Source organism: Echinops telfairi, unplaced genomic scaffold (genome assembly GCF_000313985.2).
Source record: "Echinops telfairi isolate 266 unplaced genomic scaffold, ASM31398v2 ScPeMD7_3;HRSCAF=10, whole genome shotgun sequence".
Lineage (NCBI taxonomy): Eukaryota > Metazoa > Chordata > Mammalia > Afrosoricida > Tenrecidae > Echinops > Echinops telfairi.
The window spans coordinates 3,242,113-3,261,130 of record NW_022103899.1 but is presented as its reverse complement, the minus strand read 5'-3'; the positions used below and the strand labels follow the sequence as shown (position 1 = coordinate 3,261,130).

The 19,018-nt window shown below is 37.7% G+C and overlaps 1 protein-coding gene across 1 annotated transcript in view; it reads right to left on the bottom strand.

Moving 5' to 3' along the window:
- AGPS (alkylglycerone phosphate synthase) overlaps positions 1 to 19,018 on the bottom strand; it is a 107,812-nt gene that overhangs the window by 71,871 nt on the left and 16,923 nt on the right. The window contains exons 7-9 of the mRNA XM_004701451.2: positions 17,939 to 18,019; positions 12,908 to 13,033; positions 7,042 to 7,150 (exon numbers count right to left, since the gene is read on the bottom strand). Coding sequence (XP_004701508.1) covers positions 7,042 to 7,150; positions 12,908 to 13,033; positions 17,939 to 18,019 — 316 coding nt within the window. The remainder of the gene's footprint in view (positions 1 to 7,041; positions 7,151 to 12,907; positions 13,034 to 17,938; positions 18,020 to 19,018) is intronic.

The window sequence follows — 19,018 nt, the reverse complement described above, 5'->3', positions numbered from 1 at the left end:
ATGACAAAATAATAATTTATAAATTATCAAGGGTTCATGAGGGAGTGGGGAGCTGGGAGGGAGGGGAAAAATGAGGAGCTGATAGCAAGGGCTCAAGTAGAAAGCAAATGTTTTGAGAACGATGATGGCAACAAATGTACAAATGTGCTTGACACAATGGACGGATGGATGGATTGTGATAAGAGTTGTATGAGCCCCCAATAAAATGATTTGAAAAAAAAAAGGATCAATGAAAAGGTGATTGAAGTAGAAGGTAGGTAGACAAAGGAAGTCAAACATAACTGGTGTCTCTGAAGCAGAAAAATTTAAAACAATGAAAACCAATAAATCTGAATATTTAACACAAGAACCCAAGATAACATTCCAAAAATAAAAGAAGATCTGAATTTCCACATAGAAGAGTTTACTAGGTACTGGAACAAACTGACGAAACACTCAATTCTAAAATAGAGCCTAGTAAAACAGACAGAGTTCATGAAGAAAAGAAAAAGTAAAAAACTCAGAGCCTCCAATAAAAAAAGAGGAAACAATCTACAAAAAAAGAGAATTAGGCTGCGATCATCAAATGTGTTTTTAGGAAAAAAGTAAAAGGCCAAGAAACAGAAAGAAAACATGGCCCTAGGGCAGTCAATCAAGCTGCCCTTCAAGTTTCTAAGACACAGAAAAACAGAACATTCCAGAACTCAGGAGATGTACAAATGTGTCTTTCCTGGGGAATCTACTGGAGGATAAGTAAAGGAAAGATAAGTGATAAAACCACAAAATGACTGCTGGTACACTTTTCAATGTACAAGGAACTTCAAAAAGTTCATAGAGAAATTCTACTATCTTTGAATTGCATTTTCCATACACTTTCTGAAGCCCTTTGTATACAGCTGTAGAGCAAAGATTAAAACCCTTGAGTCATAGGTTGAAGGGAAAAGAGTACTTTAAACTGGTTTTCAAATAAACAAGTAAATCATTATAAGTTATTAATAGATACCGTATACTAGAAAAAGAATGGAAAATATCACAGGTGCTGTTAAGTATTCACTATACTTTTCATCCTATTGATGGTATAGTATCACAAATGGGAGGAAGTTGCTTACTGAAAACTCTGGTAGGGAACCAATGGAGAGGTCTGTAGGGCAGGCCCATTCTCAACTATGTGTCCCCGCCTAAAGAATGCACTTCAGAGGACGGCACTGAAGCTACAGCTCAGGGAGAGGGGCAGGTCAGACCAAAGCACACAGGAGAAATGAAGAGGGAAGGAGAGAGAGTGGACACATCCTGGCCCACCAAGCCCTGAGGACAATATTCCTGCTCAGAGAAGATAATGCACAGAGAAGACCATAGGGCCAGCCCACAAGACACGGCATCCCTCACTGAACCATAGCACTATGGGGGGGCAACACTGGAGACATAGTGCGGGAATTGTGCCCTATTTGATCCCATCATACTGGGGCGAAACACTAAAGGTATGCAAGGGGAGAAAAAGCAATGATGTCCCCGGGGAATACCAGAAATAGACTTTGGGGACAGTGTGGCACCCCATCAGACTAGACTGGAAAACACTCCTACAGGTCAAAAAACAGACCAGGAAATATTTATAGGCTTTTCCGTTTTTGTTATTGGCATTCTTTATGTTGTTGTTATTTTGTTTTGGGTTTTTGTTGTTGTTACTGTTTTGTCTTCCTTTGTTGTTTTGCTTGACTTTGCCTGGATTTTGCATTTGTTAATGTCTCTGCATGTCTATCTACATAAGATAGGTGGGATAAACAATTTGGAAGAGAAATCAACAGGATCCACAGTTCCAGGTAGACACGGGGGGAGGGGAGGTGGGAGAAAAGACAGGGAGAGGAGGCCAACCAGCCCAGGGACAAGGGAACAACAAGTGAACTAAAATCAATACAGAGAAGGGTGGAGGAGGCTGTGATAAGTAGGTTGATTGTGCCAAGCTGGACAATAAGAACACGTAGGAAAAGTGCAGTTTGACTGGAGGACAAAGAGATAAATGGATTGGCAAGCCCCACCTGTCTCTCTCTTGCTCTCTGGTGATCAAACCAGTGGGCAGCTTCCTTAGCTTAGTTTTCTGCCTCAACTTGTGAGCTACACTACCTGTGGGACACCCAACCCGTGGACTATGTTGCTAGAGCTTGAGGTTCATTCGAGACCTGCTTCGCCACAATACTGGTATATACATCGCTTGAGCTGGGGGCTGTCAGATTCTGTCATCTGGTTGACTGTTGGTGACCTGCCTTGGTGTTTACTGACTGTGGCCAGACTGCCGGCATTGCACTACACAAGACTCAGCTGTCTGCTCACTTGACCTTTGGCCCAGCAGCCCTCATAATTTGAAGGACTTGCAGTATATTAACTGTTTCACAGAAGTGAGTTGAACTGAGCCCTCTGTACTGCTGTGTGGACTAATTAGTTGTTATATTCTTTTGTGCTGTATATATCTATCCATATATATATAAAATCATAAGTGTCTTGGTTTTGTTTCTGTAGAGAACTCTGTCTAACACAGAGGCCTAGTGGGGCTTAATTGAGGGCAATGTAACAGCGAGTAACTACTGAACCCGAATGAAGGCCAAACATGATAGTGGGACAAGAGGAAAGTAAAAGGAAATAGAAGAAAGAACTAGGAGGCAAAGGACATTTATAGAAGTCTAAATACAGGCATGTGTATATGTAAATATATTTATATACAACGATGGGGTAATAGATCTATGTACATATATTTATATGTTAAGTATTAAGGTTGCAGATGGACACTGTACCTCAACTCAAGTACACTCTCAACACAAGAACATTTTGTTCTACTAACCCGGCATTCTGTGATGCTCACCTTCCCTACATGATCGCTGAAGACAAAATGTGTGCATAAGCAAATGTGGTGAAGAAAGCTGATGGTGCCTGGCTATCAAAAGGTATAGCATTTGGGTTCGTAAAGGCTTGAAAATAAACAAGCGGCCATCTAGCTGAGAAGCAACGAAACCCACATGGTATCAGGTATCAAAGAACAAAAAAATCATACTCTTGTGAATGATGGGGAGTGCAGAGTGGAGACCCAAAGCCCATCTGTAGGCAACTGGACATCTCCTTACAGAAGGATCATGGGGAGGAGACAAGCCAGTCAGGGTGCAATATAGCACCGATGAAACATACAACTTTCCTCTAGTTCTTTAATGCTTCCTCCCCACCCACCCCCCACTATCATGACCCCTATTCTACCTTACAAATCTGACTAGACCAGAACATGTACACAGCTACAGACAAAATCCCGCAACACAGGGAATCCAGAACAAGTAAACCTATCAGTAACAATAATGAGAAAAGAGATACCAGGAGGGTAAGGGGAAGGTGAGGGAAAAAGGGAGAAATGATTACAAGGATTGACATATAACCCCCTCCTGGGGGACGAACAACAGAAAAGTGGGTGAAGGGAGACAGAGAACAATGTATGAAAATAATAATGTATCAAGGTTTCATGAGCGAGGGAGGGTAGAGGAGATAGGGGAAAAATGAGGAGCTGATATCAAGGGCTCAAATAGAAAGAAAATGCTTTGAAAATGATGATGGCAACATATGTACAAATGTGCTTGACACAATGGATGAATGTATGAAATGTGGTAAGAGTTGTACAAGCCCCCAATAAAAGTATTGAATAAAAAAAAAGGGACACACACACACACACACACACATACACAAAACCCTGATTAGTCCCATGGGGAGTTTCTTGGCTATAAATAGGCTTTATGGCATTAATACTTTCAAGGTTGTCATCAAATGGGTTAATTTTTTTTTAATAATTTTTTTTAAAAAGAAAAGAAATTATTTTAAAGCTTGGGGGGGAAAAGTTTATGATCCAGATTAGTTAAACCCCCTGAAACCAAACCATAGCCGCTGAGTTAATTCTGATTCCTGGTAACCCAGTAAGGCAGAAGAGAACCACCGTAGGGTTGTCCCATGGGATCTATGGTGGATTCCTACCATCAGCCTTTCAGTTAGTAGGCAAGTGCTTAACCACTGTATCAAACGGTTATTTCTTAGGTAGTACAAAATAGCAGATTACAATACATTTTACAACAGAAAATACTTTCACATAAATTTATTTTCTCAACTTCCATTAAATGACTCTATAAATATACATACAGAAATAGGGATTAAGGACCATAAATATACTTGCAAAACACATAAAAACCAGTATAATAGTCACAGTAATTGACTTTTTGTTTAGGATTTACTAAGAAACCCTAGTGTTATAAGTGCTATGAGTGAAGCATTGGGCTGCTAACCACAAGGTTGGTGGTTCAAACCCACCAGGCACTCTGGCAGACAAAGTTGAAGCTGTCTGCTCCCATAAAGATTTACAATCTCTGAAACCCTGTATAGGGTTGCTATGGTTGGAACTGAGTTGATGGCACTGAGTACTTATTACTGTATAAACTTGAGTATAAACCGACGCAAACATCAGCCAAGGCACCTAATTTTATCACAAAAACTGGATTAAAAATGTGCTGAAAAACTCGTCTTATACACGAGTATATACGATATTTTATTGTTGTTGAGTACTTAGGTACTTCAAAACTGCTTTTAAAATCTTTACAATTTTATAGCTATAAATATGCTTATTGTTGCCATGTTATAGCTAAGAAGTTTGGGCACAGTGACTTATCTTACACCGAATGACAGTTTAAGTGGTGGGTTGCATTGAAATTCAGATCTGACAGACTCACAATCTAGGTCAGCATGCCATTTTAAATGCATACTTAAAATAAAATCTCATTTAACTAGAGCAATTTGGCCTACTATATAAGCATACTACCCATTCCTTTTTTTGCTTACCATATATACTCGAGTATAAGCCAACCTGAATATCAATCAAGGCACCTAATTTTACCACAAAAACGGCATTTAAAATGTGCTGAAAAACTCGGCTTATACACAAGTATATACGGTACTTTATTATACAGTACTTAGTTTTCTGTCCTTAAATTCATACAATAATTTACTGTAGAGAGAGGGAGTCTAGTCTTCTGGGTAAAAGTGCAAACTATATAAAAAGGCATGAAGCACAAATAAATGTCTTCAGCCACCCTGTAACCCTCACCCAACCCTGCAGCTCACCTCCACTCCATAATTAAACCTTATGTGGCACTGCTACTGAAAAAGTGGCAACTTCCTGAAGCACACACGGATCGTCCTCACTGTAAACCTGCACACATGGAGTCATTCTCTCCCTCACCTATCTTCAGTGCTACTGGGATTATTTCTTACTGTGCCACTTTCAAAGCTCACTGTAGGCACGGGCTACCTGTAGAAACTCTCAAGTATATACCAATCTGACTTCCTTTACTTTTCTCCTGCAGTTACTTCTAGCACAGAATTTATCATACTGCATTACAACAGCCCATTAAAGTTCTATCATAGGATTTACCCTACTGTATCCTACTGTTTCCCACTGTATTTATCCTACTGTAGTACTGTATATCCACTGCGCATTATCTGGCTGCACTGAGCAGCCAGAAATGTTGATGCATTAGTACAAGTTCCAGAATAATACATAACAAAGAACCATATTACTTTAAACATGAGCTTTCTTGTTTAAAATACAGCTCTGCTTCTTCACATAAGTCCACTAATCTACACTGTAAGGATTGGAATCAACATGAAACAAAATGTGTGTGAATTACTGAATAAAGAACTGATTTTGCTCTGCAAACCGCCACCCAGTTCACAATAAAATGTTTTACTATTGCTTTTCAAAGAGTAGGTTGATCAGGAAAAAAAATAAGTACGTTGCGATATTTTGAAGATGTTTGCAATTGAATATTATGAAAAGAACTACTCTATACTATTGGGCATTGTCCCAAGAATAATCTTTAGCATGCCACTAAGAGACATAGCTTTTTTTCCCCTCTCCTTCATGTCACTGCGGAAGATAAAATGTGTGCCCTAACATCCAAGTTCATTGTCATTGCTCTTTTATCCATGAACATTGGTAAATATATCCTGATTCTATCTTTTTACAGATTGTACCAGTTTCCAAAGTCAATATTTAGCAGTTCCTCTGCTAAATTGGAAAAAATCTGTTTTAGCTTATCCTATTTCTCTAAATTTAAAGGGTGTCCTTCTTTTGATCCTAGTTTTGAGAAACAAGTCCATTTTCACCTTATCTATATGATTTAGAATGCCTAGCACTGGTGGCACTGTGGATGAGGCGACTGCCAATCAAAAGGCTGGTGTGTATGAAACACCAGCCATCCCATAGGAGAAAGACAAGGCTGTCTCTGCTCCTGCGAAGAATTAAAGTCTCAGGAACCTGATATCGAGGTGCCATGAGTTAGAACTGACTGGTTGTACTGGGGTGGGGTTGATTTTTGGTATATATAATGTTTACTTTGAAAAACACAGGAAAACATGTTATTATTTTTCTGATCTGTATATATCATTAAATGTAACTTTAAAACACAAGTGTAAATTTTATAGAACAAAAATGAAATGTTTTGGGTAGGTGAAAGCTTCTAATACACTTAGCATTAAGTGACTGAGCAAAGATACTCCTTGAGTAGTAAGAAAATGACCAAAAGTTAGAATGATATATGAACCAACATTAGTTTAAATTCCACTTTTCCTTTAACATTTAAATAGCAAGTAACAAAATATTTAAGTAAACTCAAACAAGACAATAAGACAATGGTTAATTATCTTTCCCTCTGATATTTCTGACATGATTAAAGAATACTGTAACATAAAATGTCACATCAAACTAAGCTCAGACAATTACCCTTCCTAAAAATATTGATTAAAAACTCTGAAGAAACAAACCAAATTAAAAAAAGAACAAGCAAAATATAAGAGGGCGTTGAATAAGATTTTCTTATAATAAATTATATGAAGTACCAAGTTCAATAATAAACATAAAAAGAAAACCATTAATCCTTAAACATATAAACTATCTTTCTTCCAAAGATCTGATATTAAAATATCACAGACTTTCATAAAGCTAATTCACTAATCTGTAGTTTTTCATAATAAATTTGCAGTTCTATTTACCTTCAGATCCCATGATGAAGTGATGGATATCAGGGCCTGTTGACATACGAGGTCCTTGAGAGCTTTTTTGTATTACACCTCTAGGTGTTACCATTTTTATATGAACCACCTGTTCAATACAATACATGATGTAAATTCTAGACATCTGCCAGTAAATTCTGTGTAGGTGTGTCTATGTACACCTACATTTATATTTCTGTAAAACAGTTACTTTTAAAACACTGGATTAAGTGATAAATTGTAATATTTTTTAGTAATTCTTAGATTAAAGGTTAATTTGTATAAAGCTTTAAAACAATTCATCTAAAATAATACTCTTCTTGTTTTTAATTAATTTAGACATAGTCACTATCATCATAAGAATTAAAAAAGACTTTTCTTTAAAGTCTACCCAAGGTTTCCCAGATGACATTAAAGGATCCAAGACATCAGCAATGATCATATTGTAATAGGTTCAGTCTTTATTTAATGATACATATGGGAGCACTTTTATTCAAGTCAGGGGCTTGGGTAGCATAAGCAATTTTGGCTGCTAGCCTGAAGGATGGCAGTTTGAACCCACTCAAGCGGCTGTATGGAAGAAAGTTCTGGCTTCTTTAAAGATTACATGCAAGAAAAAAGAAAACTATGGGACACATCTCCTTTGTAACACGTGAGGGGCCCAAGAGGTGGGGATTGATTCAACAGCAGCTAATAACATTACTTATGTCAGGCACTGCTCTCGATAATGAAATTCTGTCTACTCTACCCACTTAAATAGAAAAGAGTAAAAAGAATGACCTATTAGTTAAGATCAAATAAAAAATGAGATAAAGAGAGATATCCAGCTATTACTTAAAGAAACAGAAAAGATAGCTGGGCGATATGCAAGGGAACTTCAAAACTTTGTGGAAAAATTCCACTATCCTTCCATTTCATTTTTGCACAAACTTTCAGTAGCGCACTCATATGTGTAAGATACATCTCACACAAATGAGGAAATAAGCCTGTGGGTCCAATCAAAAACAGTCTCTAAAGTCTGTACTAGAAACAGGAAACAAGACAACACATTTTTAGCATGGTTTTGTTTTCTGACAGATAAATAACTATTTGCTATTGAATGAAATGAAAACAGCAATAATCAATTCATAAAAAAAAGAAAGGTCAAAGAGTACTTTTTAAAAGTTTATATTCGGTCATTAAACACAAAATTAAAAGAAACTCCCCTGCTCCCAAGGAAAACACCTCCAGTGAAATAAAGATTCTCATACTACTAGTCGAGATGCCAAGTTTTACAAAATTTCTAACTTTTTGATTCAACAATTCAAACTCCAGAATGTATCCAAAGAAAATGATTGACGATAAATGCCAGAGAAATTAGTAGAGGATGTTCTCTTTCATTTTCAGTAAGCTTTTAATGAAAAACAATTTAAATGTTTTCTAATGGAGGCCTATGTTAATAACGTCAAAACAAAAACTAGATCCATAAAGCCATTAATAGAAATGGATTACAGTTCATTAAATGCATGCTTTGCATATTGGAATAACATTCCAACTATCCCCCACTGCCATCGGGTGGATGGCAGTTCACAGGAACCCTACAGCGCAGAGCAGCACTGCTCCCTAGGGTTTTCAAGGCTGTAAACGTCTTACAAGAGAGGCAGAATGTTTCTCTCAAAGACTGGGTTGTGGATTTGAACTGCTGACATGGTAGATAGCAGGCTAACATGCAACCCACTACCCCCACTGGGGCTCAGTAAGTTTCAAGTGGGAGTCAAAATTGTTCCAAAGATTAAAGAACTTCCAAAGAGCACGGCTAGAGAGCTCCTGAGAAGCAAGGTTGGCAAGACCTCATCATGTATTGTTTGGGCAGTATCAGGAGGACCAGAACCTAGCCACCATAGTTGGTAAACTGGGAAGGGCAGTGGGAAAGAGGAAGGCCTTGCAAGTCTGGCTAGACCAGAGGGTGTGCACTGGTACAGATAGGAACTGGAAACACAGGGAATCCAGGACAGATGAGCCCTTCAGGACCAGTGGTGTGAGTGGTGATACTGGGAGGGGAGAGGGAAAGTGGGTTGGAAAGGGGGAACCGATTACAAGGAACTCTATGTGACCTCCTCCCTGGGGGATGGACAACAGAAAAGTGGGTGAAGGGAGACGTCGGACAGGGCAAGATATGAAAAAATAATAATTTATAGATTATCAAGGGCTCATGAGGGAAGGGGGAGCGGAGAGGGAGGAGAAAAATGAGGACTTAATGCTGGAGGCTTAAGTGGAGAGGAAATGTTTTGAGAATGATGAGGGCAATGAATGTACAGTACAAATGTGCTTTACACAATTGATGTGTGTATGGATTGTGATAAGAGTTGTATGAGCCCCTAATAAAATGATTACAAAAAGAAAGAGGAAGGCCTTCAATGAAATATATTAGCGCAGTGGCTGCAAAAATGGGCTCAGGTTTAAGAACCATTGTAAGGGTGGCACAGGACTGAGCAAGCATTTCTTTCGCTGTGTGTAAGACAGCTATGGGTTGGAACCAACTGGATGGCAGCTAACGACAATGACAAAGAGTCTTACATCCCATATTACCTACACGTTGCCATGGAAACATGGTACTAACAATGCTATTTCTGCACAGAAATCGTTCAATGAAAGATACCAATCAAGTATTTACTAAGTAGGCTACTGTTAACATTTAAATGTGAGTTTAGGAAACCTGGAGAAAGACAAGGTTTTCTACTCTCATCAAGAGGTACCGTCTCAGAAATCCACAGGGGCAGTTTGTTCTACCCTGTCCTATAATGGCTGGGAGTGGTCAGAACTGACTCCGTGACCGTGGCTTTTAGTAAACCAGTTGCTCAAGCCTCAAGACTCAAAAGAACATCAGAGGGCAAAGGCGTGGATGGGCCACTCCAACTCCATGGATCTCAGAAAGCTGGATTCCAGAAGAAATAAACTATGTTCCTCAATAATTATCAGAAAATAATTATATAGTCTTTCAAAACAATGATACAAACTTATGTCAATTTTCTTAGTAGTATGTCGATAAATATAAAGGGCAGATGAAACACAAAATAGTTTATTATTAAAAGCTAGATATAAAAAATTTTTTTAAAAGCTAGATATATACGTATGTTTATGAGTATGTCTATGAAAGGGTTTGAAAAAACATGAACATGCTAAAAAGTTGTTATAAGTGCTCATATGTATTAAGTATATAAAGTATAGCTGAATCTTCTGTACTTCTGAAATGAGTATGTATTTTTAAAGTAAGGATTTTTAATTGCTAACGTATTTTATCATAACTGTATGGTTTAAGAGAAGGATCTTCTTTGGAAAAAAAATTTTAAAAACCAAAAGCTCTATCACATACATGATTTTGTTTGTTCAAGTTCAGGATTTTTAGGGTGATTTTATCGCTCTGTGAATGTACATTATTTTACCTATATCTGTCTTATCCTTGTATCCCTCTACCACAGGAATGTATAGCAGTGGACTTTTGTAATAGTCCTGCGTTTCATCTTTGCAGGGCCAGTAGCAGAAAGTTGAAGCAGAAAGCCTGATGTGTTTAGTACAGAGATATTTACAAAATCAAGAAATATTTAAGTTCTACTATAATTGGCATTCTTTAAAATGACCTTGAAAACAAGTATGGGCCAGAAATTAAAATAAATTCCATCTATCATCTATAGAAAGCACTTAAAATTTCCAAATCCTCAGATCATTATATAGAATAATTGTGACTACACAACTATCGTTAGTTTTGTTTCCAAACCAATTAAATAAGGTATTGGTATCATTGTCTACTGTACTTTAATTAAATACTAACACTGACTGGAGAAATAAATCAACACTCAAAAAAACTAAATTTATTTTCATGAGTCCTACTGTAGCTACTTAGATAAAAATATCAACCTAGTAAAACTTCCATAGAGCAATTCATGATAAATTCAGACTGCTTCAGAGAAAACCAGATATTGCAAAAGAAATTTAGGTCAAGAACAAAATATGCTAAGTAATTACTAAAGTAAAAAAGTACATTAGGATGCATGTTTATACCTTGTGGCTTTTTGATCTCTTAACATGACTAAACTATATGCTTCAGCAGTGCTAAGTGAGGCTGTCTATCAAATGTGTGCAGAACTCCAAACAAGATCTTAATAAGCAATAGCACAAAAACCAAAGTCTCTCCTGACACAGAATGTAAATTATTTTAACTCCAACAGGAAAAATGGAATTTTAATATCTTCAATTAAAATTATAAATAATGTAAAAAGTATTCATAAAATAAGACACTTAAAGAGTCTCAAATTATTTGGTATTAACTATAAAACACAAATATAGTTCATTAAAGATTTTATATTTCCATCAATACAGACAATAATGAAAATGTTGAGATTTCGTAATTGAAAAGCAAAGCTCAACCGTTTTAGGTATAATGCTTTTATAATCATTTTAATAGCTTTGCAAATTAAAAGTTCTTTAAAATTATTATTAAAATACCAAGGACTATGAAGCAACAACCAACACACCAGGGACTTTTGATATGAGTTTTCATTTTATGTTGTTTGTAGCGAAAATATCATTAGTGTTTAACAGAAGGAGTACCTGGCTGGTGCAAACAGATAATGTGCTCCACCATTAACCAAACACATGGAAGTTTGAGCCCACCAAGGTGTACCTCAGAAGAAAGGCCTGACCAGCTGCTTCTGAAAAGTCTGACCATGCTTCTACTCTGACCCGCAGAGGATCCGCACGAGTCAAAGCTAACTCAAGGGCAACTATTTTTTTCACAGACGAGGGTATGAAATTTGGAAAGGTAAACAATATGTTAAGGTCATATTTTTTAAAGTTGCAAATGGAACAAAAAATAGCTAATTGCTAATCAGGCGGCCCATATTTACCCTGTGTCAACACTTGTTCCCATAGAACTAGCACTAAGACCACCTAACACAAAACTGTGTGCACATGAAACATTACATGTCATTCTGTTACTCAGTAGAACGTGTTCAATCAGGCTCTGCACTTTTACATAGAAAAAATTGTTTTCAAAACAGGAAATGTTACATATTTAGGTAACAGGGTACTGACAAGAAGATATCTAAATAATAACTATTACCTCGGTGAGTTGAAAACTGAATGTCTGAGAAGCTTATAAAATAAAATGTATATAACGTATAAAAAAAACTCCATGAAATATCTACAAAGTGTACATAGCAAGCCATCTAAAGAGCTGTTGTCAGTGATCTGCCCAAACCAAGCAAACCCACTGCTTTTCAGGCCAATTCCACCTCATGGGAAACCTGCACAACAGAATACAAGCATGAGAGCTTAAGAAAAACGTGTGGAAAAAATGCAACTGAGATCATGGATTTTTCCACCGGCTTCCCAAAGCCCTTTGGGTTCAAACTGCCAGCCTTTTGATTAGCAGCCTAGAGCTTTAACAAGGATGCCACCCGGTGTCCTTCAGCACCCTGTAGCAACAGCCAACTTGCCTAATTAATGACCACAGCTGTTTCTTTTAGTTGCTTCTTGGGGCCCTGATGGGGCAGTGGTTAGACCCTTGGCTGCCAGCTACCTGGTCAACATTTGGAACCTGCCAGCCATTGCTGGGGAAAACGACGCAGCAATCTGTTTCCCCAACGATTTACAGCCAAGGAAACCCCAGGAGGCTGTCCTACTCCACCCTGTAGGTAGGGTCTCTAAGTCAGAATCCACTCAACAACAAAGGGATTGCTTTGGGTGTATATACTACTTAATGTTATTATAATCAAAAGGGGTAGATCTTTTTCAGAGCCTTGCCATACAGTTCTTAATTGTCAAAGACATTTAATCATTTAAAAATAATCTCTACGTACTAATTAATTATGTAATACTTAGAATTTACCAGGTCTTCAATATTGCCATAGATGTTCTTCTTCATGCCTGAAGCCCGAGTAGATACCCATCCGCCCAAAGTGCTGAATTCCAGGGAGTCTGGTTCATGGCCTGTACAATAACCACTTTCTTTAAGCTGAAAAACAAAGGCACATTTCACTAAATGGGCCCACTTCACACAGCAGTCAACACATCAACCTTCCCTATTGTAACATGTCCCTATGTCACTGGTTTTCGGATTCATTTAAAACTGTATAGAAAAAAGAAATACTTTCATCATACTCATAAAAGAAAAAAAAAGATACTTTGAGGAGCTGATACCAAGGACGTAGAAAAAATGTTTTGAGAATGAGGAGGGCAACAAATGCACAAATGTGTTTGACACAATGGATGTGTATATGGATTGTGATAAGAGTTGCATGAGTCCCCAATAAAATGATTTAAAAAAAAAAAGATTTTGCCTGATTTGGGCCAAAAGACAATTGTTATCCGTTTCAGTGTTTCTACAGGTTCACTAGGCAAACTCATGTCTTATGCCTTTTTGTTTTAAAGCCATCCACCCTCTTTCTACTTTTTCCCTCATAAAAAGGCAATTTAAATACTTATGGCGATCAGATTATGCTTAAATAACTGCCAACTTCACCTAAACACTTTCAATAAATAAAGCACTTAATCTCTTGTTCTCCCTACCTTAATATAATATGCAGCAGGTCTGCAGAAAATGTGAGCAAATTGCCTGTACTTAATTCTCTCAAGGAGTCATGTGTTTTAATGTACAGCCATCTGGCTAGGTTTCTTGCATGTAATATGGTCATTTATTTGTGATTCAGATCATGCATTCCTGTACATTAAATAGTCACTTGTTTCTCATTTTTCTATATTAGCTTGGCTTTGCCATCTGCACAGCACCTGAGGTTGAATGGATGCCCTTTCCTAAAACCCCAGAGCCAATCCACTGAAATCACGGTAAAGACTCAGCCATCTTGTGTCAAACACAGAGGCACCACCATCTGCATCCCCACTCTCTACTGCACTCAAGCCCATCAATCTGCGTTGACCACTTTGACTGTTATCCAGCTAAGCAACTGCTTCTGTTTTCAAATAAGCCAAGCAGAGATGTACAATATGCCAACTATGTCTGTAGCAGTGTATGTATTTATGTAAATACGGTATGAAAGTTGTAATCCAAAATTTGAAAGCTCACTAGGGTTAACATACATTTATTGAGTTTCATGCACCACCAATGTAAATCATATAAGGTATCTAATGTCATTGCTAGCAAAAAAAGATTTAAAGAGTTATCGATTGTTACATAATAGAATTTGTTTCACTAAATATTATTTATGTACAGTTTTAGAACTAATCCACTTATGTAAGTCCCTAAATATACCAGTAAACACATGAAACGGAAGACTATAAGACTATTAATTTATGTTTCTTCTTTAGTTCCTATCACCAAAATCTGTATTCATATTTACTTTAAAAAGAATACTGTTACTAAATTTTCTAAATAACTAAACTGAGAATACATTTATGGATTTGCTAAAATGTGCTAGGCTTAATTAAGCAGGGAATTCCCACATATCCTCATGATAAAACAAACCTTCACATTATCTACAAAGCAGAATATTATATATTTATATTATTTGTATCAGTAAACCCAAATATTAGGTTATAGTATGCCAATGAGCCATGCAAACATCAGTCTTTACAACTCTGAGACCAGAACTACATAGTGTCTGCTTACTAACCACTACAAACTCTTCTAAAAAGCATCCAATTAACAGTGGTTCTCAACCTTCCTAATGCTGCAATCCCTTAATACAGTTCCTCATGCTGTGGTGACCCCCCAACCATAAAATTATTTTATGGTTGCTACTTCATAACTGTAATTTTGCCACTGTTATGAATCGTAAATACCGGTATCTGATATGAAGGATGTATTTTCATCGTTACAAATTGAACATAATTAAAGCATAGTGATTAATCACAAAAACAATATGCAATTATATATTGTGAAATACTTATTTCTAATTATGAATACTGTATATACTCGTGGATAAGCTGAGTTTTTCAGCACATTTTTATGCCATTTTTGTGGTAAAATGAAGTGCCTTGGCTGATATTTGGTCAGTTTATACTGGAGTATATATAGTAAATGAAATTTTGTCTTTAACAATGGTGTAGCATGGGTAACAGTCTTCACAGCAGGTCCTCATAGGTGGGTGTAACTGCATGTGGGTGGACCCGCCTGGAGACGAAAAGAAGAACAGGGTTTCGGTTCCTAAGACCATGGGAAATATGTTCTACTTAGGATCAATTGTTAATAAAATGCCTTGAAAACATTGTTAAACTATTATCTTTGCTTTGTAATTTGCTGCTGTAAGATGCAAAGAACTGGAATAAAATGGAACCTATTTGTTGAGGAAGTATTAAAAATTTTCAGTAAGCCAGGGTTTTAAAGTCAAGATGATTAGGTGTATTATTATAATTTAGCATCAACTTCAATGGGCAGAATATTTAATGTAACACCTGCATCAATCTTCCATTATGCCTGAATGAGGCATTATCAACACAACGATTATTTTATAATACAGGATGGCCGTTCATGTCTCCAATTTTATATCTTTTATTATAGCATTTGATGTAGTATTTTAACCTTTCCAAGTTTTCATTTTTTTTGAAAGGTTAGAATTAAAATTCAAGGAACATATTTCCTTGAAATTTAAGTGACATTTTCGTAGACTAGGAACTTCTGATATTTTACCTACTAGTTCATTTCCCTAAATGCCAATGTAGAACTTTCTCTTTTGCCTCTAGTGGGGAGTATAATAGACTTCTGTAGCTATTTTGATCCCAGTTCAAGCTCTTCCTCATTACTTCAGTTCACTTCAGCTGAATGAAGGTAACCAGCATAGGATGGTCCAGATAGTTTTTCCTTCTTGAAAGTTTAAAATGATGCACAGTAGTTTAAAATGATACATTCCTCCCCTCCCATTATCAAAGCACCCCAGTGGCACAAATAATTAAGTACTTTATTGTTTCCGAGCTAGATGGCCACTTGTTTGCCTACAAGCCTTTAAGACCCTAGACACTATATCTTTTGATAGCCGGGCACCATCAGCTTTCTTCACCACATTTGCTTATGCACACACGTCTTCAGCGATCATGTCAGGAAGGTAGGTAACATGAAATGACGGTTTAGCTGAGCAAGGTGCTCTTGTATTAAGGGAATGCGTATGAGGAGGCCCAATGTCCACCTGCCACCCTACTACTAAACCTATAAATATTTGCACCTAGGTTCATTCCTCCCATAATCTTAAATATATTTACATATGTACATGTCTGTATTTAGGCTTCTATGTATGCCCTTTGCCTCCTACTCCTTTCCTCTATTTCCTTACACTTTCCTCCTGTCCCATTACCATGTGCAGCCTTCATTCTGGTTTCGGTAATTCCTCTCAGTTATGTAGGTAAAAACATTTAACTGAGTTTAGTAATTAGTGCAGGGGCAGTGAATTATATAATGTGGTTCTTTTAGCCAAAGTCTCTAACTCCCACCAAAGGACCTTTCCCTGAATGGGTCTGGTAAGAAGGTGGGGAAAGATACTAACAGGGTTCACCTGTAAGCTAACTGCGGCCAGGATGCGTGAAATGCTATCCTGCTGTGTATAGAATGAGCCCTCTGAGCAGCAGGAGTGGGTAAACTTCTAAAAGGAGCTTTACAAAACTCCTATTAAATGATCTCTCTGTACCATTACTATATCCACCCACTCAATATAAAAACACCCAGAGAATGTGTTCTATCATACAGTCATGATATGCTTCAACCATACTAGTCCATTTGAGAACCCTAAGGGCTACCAAACCACACACCCACTGCACCCTTACTGGGTTTCTGAGAAGACTGTATGTCTTTTTTTGGTGAGGCCAGCACCATCTTTCTCCCCTGAAGTGCAGCAGCTCCTGGTGAAGGCTCAGGACATGCCCCTTCCTCACCTGAATTGCTCTCTTTTTTGTGGGATTATAATAAGACTTTTCCCCAGCTTTGTCTCCCCCAAAGAAATGCCAAACATTAGAGGCTGTTTGCTAGCACATGGTGGAAGGTCAGATGCTTAGAGATATCTATCCTCCCTGAAGGCCTTAAACCACTGTCTGGTCCTGCCACAGATGAGGTTCACTCCCTGCTGTTAAGGACAATGGATTACTTCCCCTAAAAGCTTAGGCTAAATCAAGTCTCCAGCTCAAGGGCAATCAAGGTTCGGCCACCGTCATGAATTGTCACGTGTACCCCCAATCCCTCCCCTTCCTACTGCATGTATACCCCGAGATCATCCCCCACATTACTGTAGTACCTATAGTACTACCCCTTCCTGTGATGTATGTCTTTTACCTGTAATTAGGGGGCGTGCATGCCTCCCAAAGATATATAAGCCTTGGTTAGCTCTCCCCCGTCCCTGCTCCCCATGTCCCTCCTTATTCCTCTTCTCCTGCCCTCTCTGTCCACGCTATGCGGACCTGGCTGTTGAGATCATGGCTGTCCAGGTGAGCATGCTGCCATGAAATGTGTCTGACCCTGTTAATTCAATCTCTCTTATTATCTATGACTTTACTTATTATTGCTGTACAATTGTACTTATCAAACCCACGATTAGTTGGGGGGCGGGGGCTGGCCGTCCCCCACACTCTTTTGTTCTCATTCCCATTCATCTTAAAGTCTTGTGATAAATGCTATGTCCTGTGATTGCCTTCTTTGGCCACAGCTTTCCCCTACCTCTATTTGATGGGTCTAACACCCTGCATTTAACCATCACAGAGTAACTCTCATTCTGAATCATAATTGTCCGCTCACCTTGTTTTCTTAAAATAAACTCCCTGAGGGTAGGGGTAATGCATAATTCACTATTGTGTCATCTAGCTCAAAGTCTGCAGCAGAATAAAATTGGAACAAATTTGTTCAGTGAATGACTGTTTAACAGAAGGTACTTCATTCAGAGGGGGCAACAGTGCTTGTAAAAACCTCAACCCCAAAGTAACAAACCTGTCTTTCCAGATCTTGTCCAGTTATGCCAGCCTCTACATGAGCCGTCAGGTTATTCTCATCAACCCAGAGGATTCGATTCTGGTGCAAAGTAAAAAGAAGTCTGATATCTATGTAATATTAACACGTTTTTATTCTTCTTCAGGAAATATAACTTTATAACTCAAGCAGCCAGTGACAAGATATTAAGTAGGGCTTCCCCCACCCACAAGGGAAAGCTCCACTTATTTTGTAACTAGACAATGTAAGAAACACGGTTAAGAAAGGCAACATACTATGTGGAGACAGGTTAAAAACTTGGCTTCTTCTTCAGTCAGCTATTAATTTAAATTAAATCTTGCCTCTTACCTTAAGCAAAAAAATCTCTTAACTGTTCAAGCTTAGGGTTTTCTCGGTTGTAAAGTGTGGATAGTAATAATATATACCCAGAGAACAAAATGAGATAGCACACGAAAAAAGCTTAGCACACACAGGACTGGCATTCTGTAAGTACTATCTGCTTAGGTGTTAACACAGTTAGCAATCTTTCTACTTTAGAAGTATCAGATGACAACCATAAGGCTAGAAAAGGCGATTGCAAAGACATCTGTACAAAGACATATCATACAAATGATATCCCTACTTTATTTATGATCCAAAATAAAACCAGAGAAACTGGGCAAACAAACAAAAAACTGCATTCCTGCCTCATAAGCAAAATTAGAAACTGAGTATCAACCAGCTCAATTCACCAAATGTATGACTGTCAATAAAAAATGTAACATTCTTATTTTGATGAATGCTTACACGTACACACAAATCTTCTTGAGTTACTTCTACTCTTAAGAGCAGACTCTTCCAACACTTCTGTCGGACTCACCAGCCAAACAACATATAGAACTCTCTACTGGATTTCAGGAGCGCTTTATTTGCACTTTGCTATGGTTAAGTTCACAACAGTAACTTATCAGGATAAGTCTAACTAATATTAAAAACAAAGCGACACACTAAATTGCGTGTATACTCGTGTATAAGCCGAGTTTTTCAATACATTTTTAAAATGCAGTTTTTGTGGTAAAATTAGGTGCTTCAGCTGATATT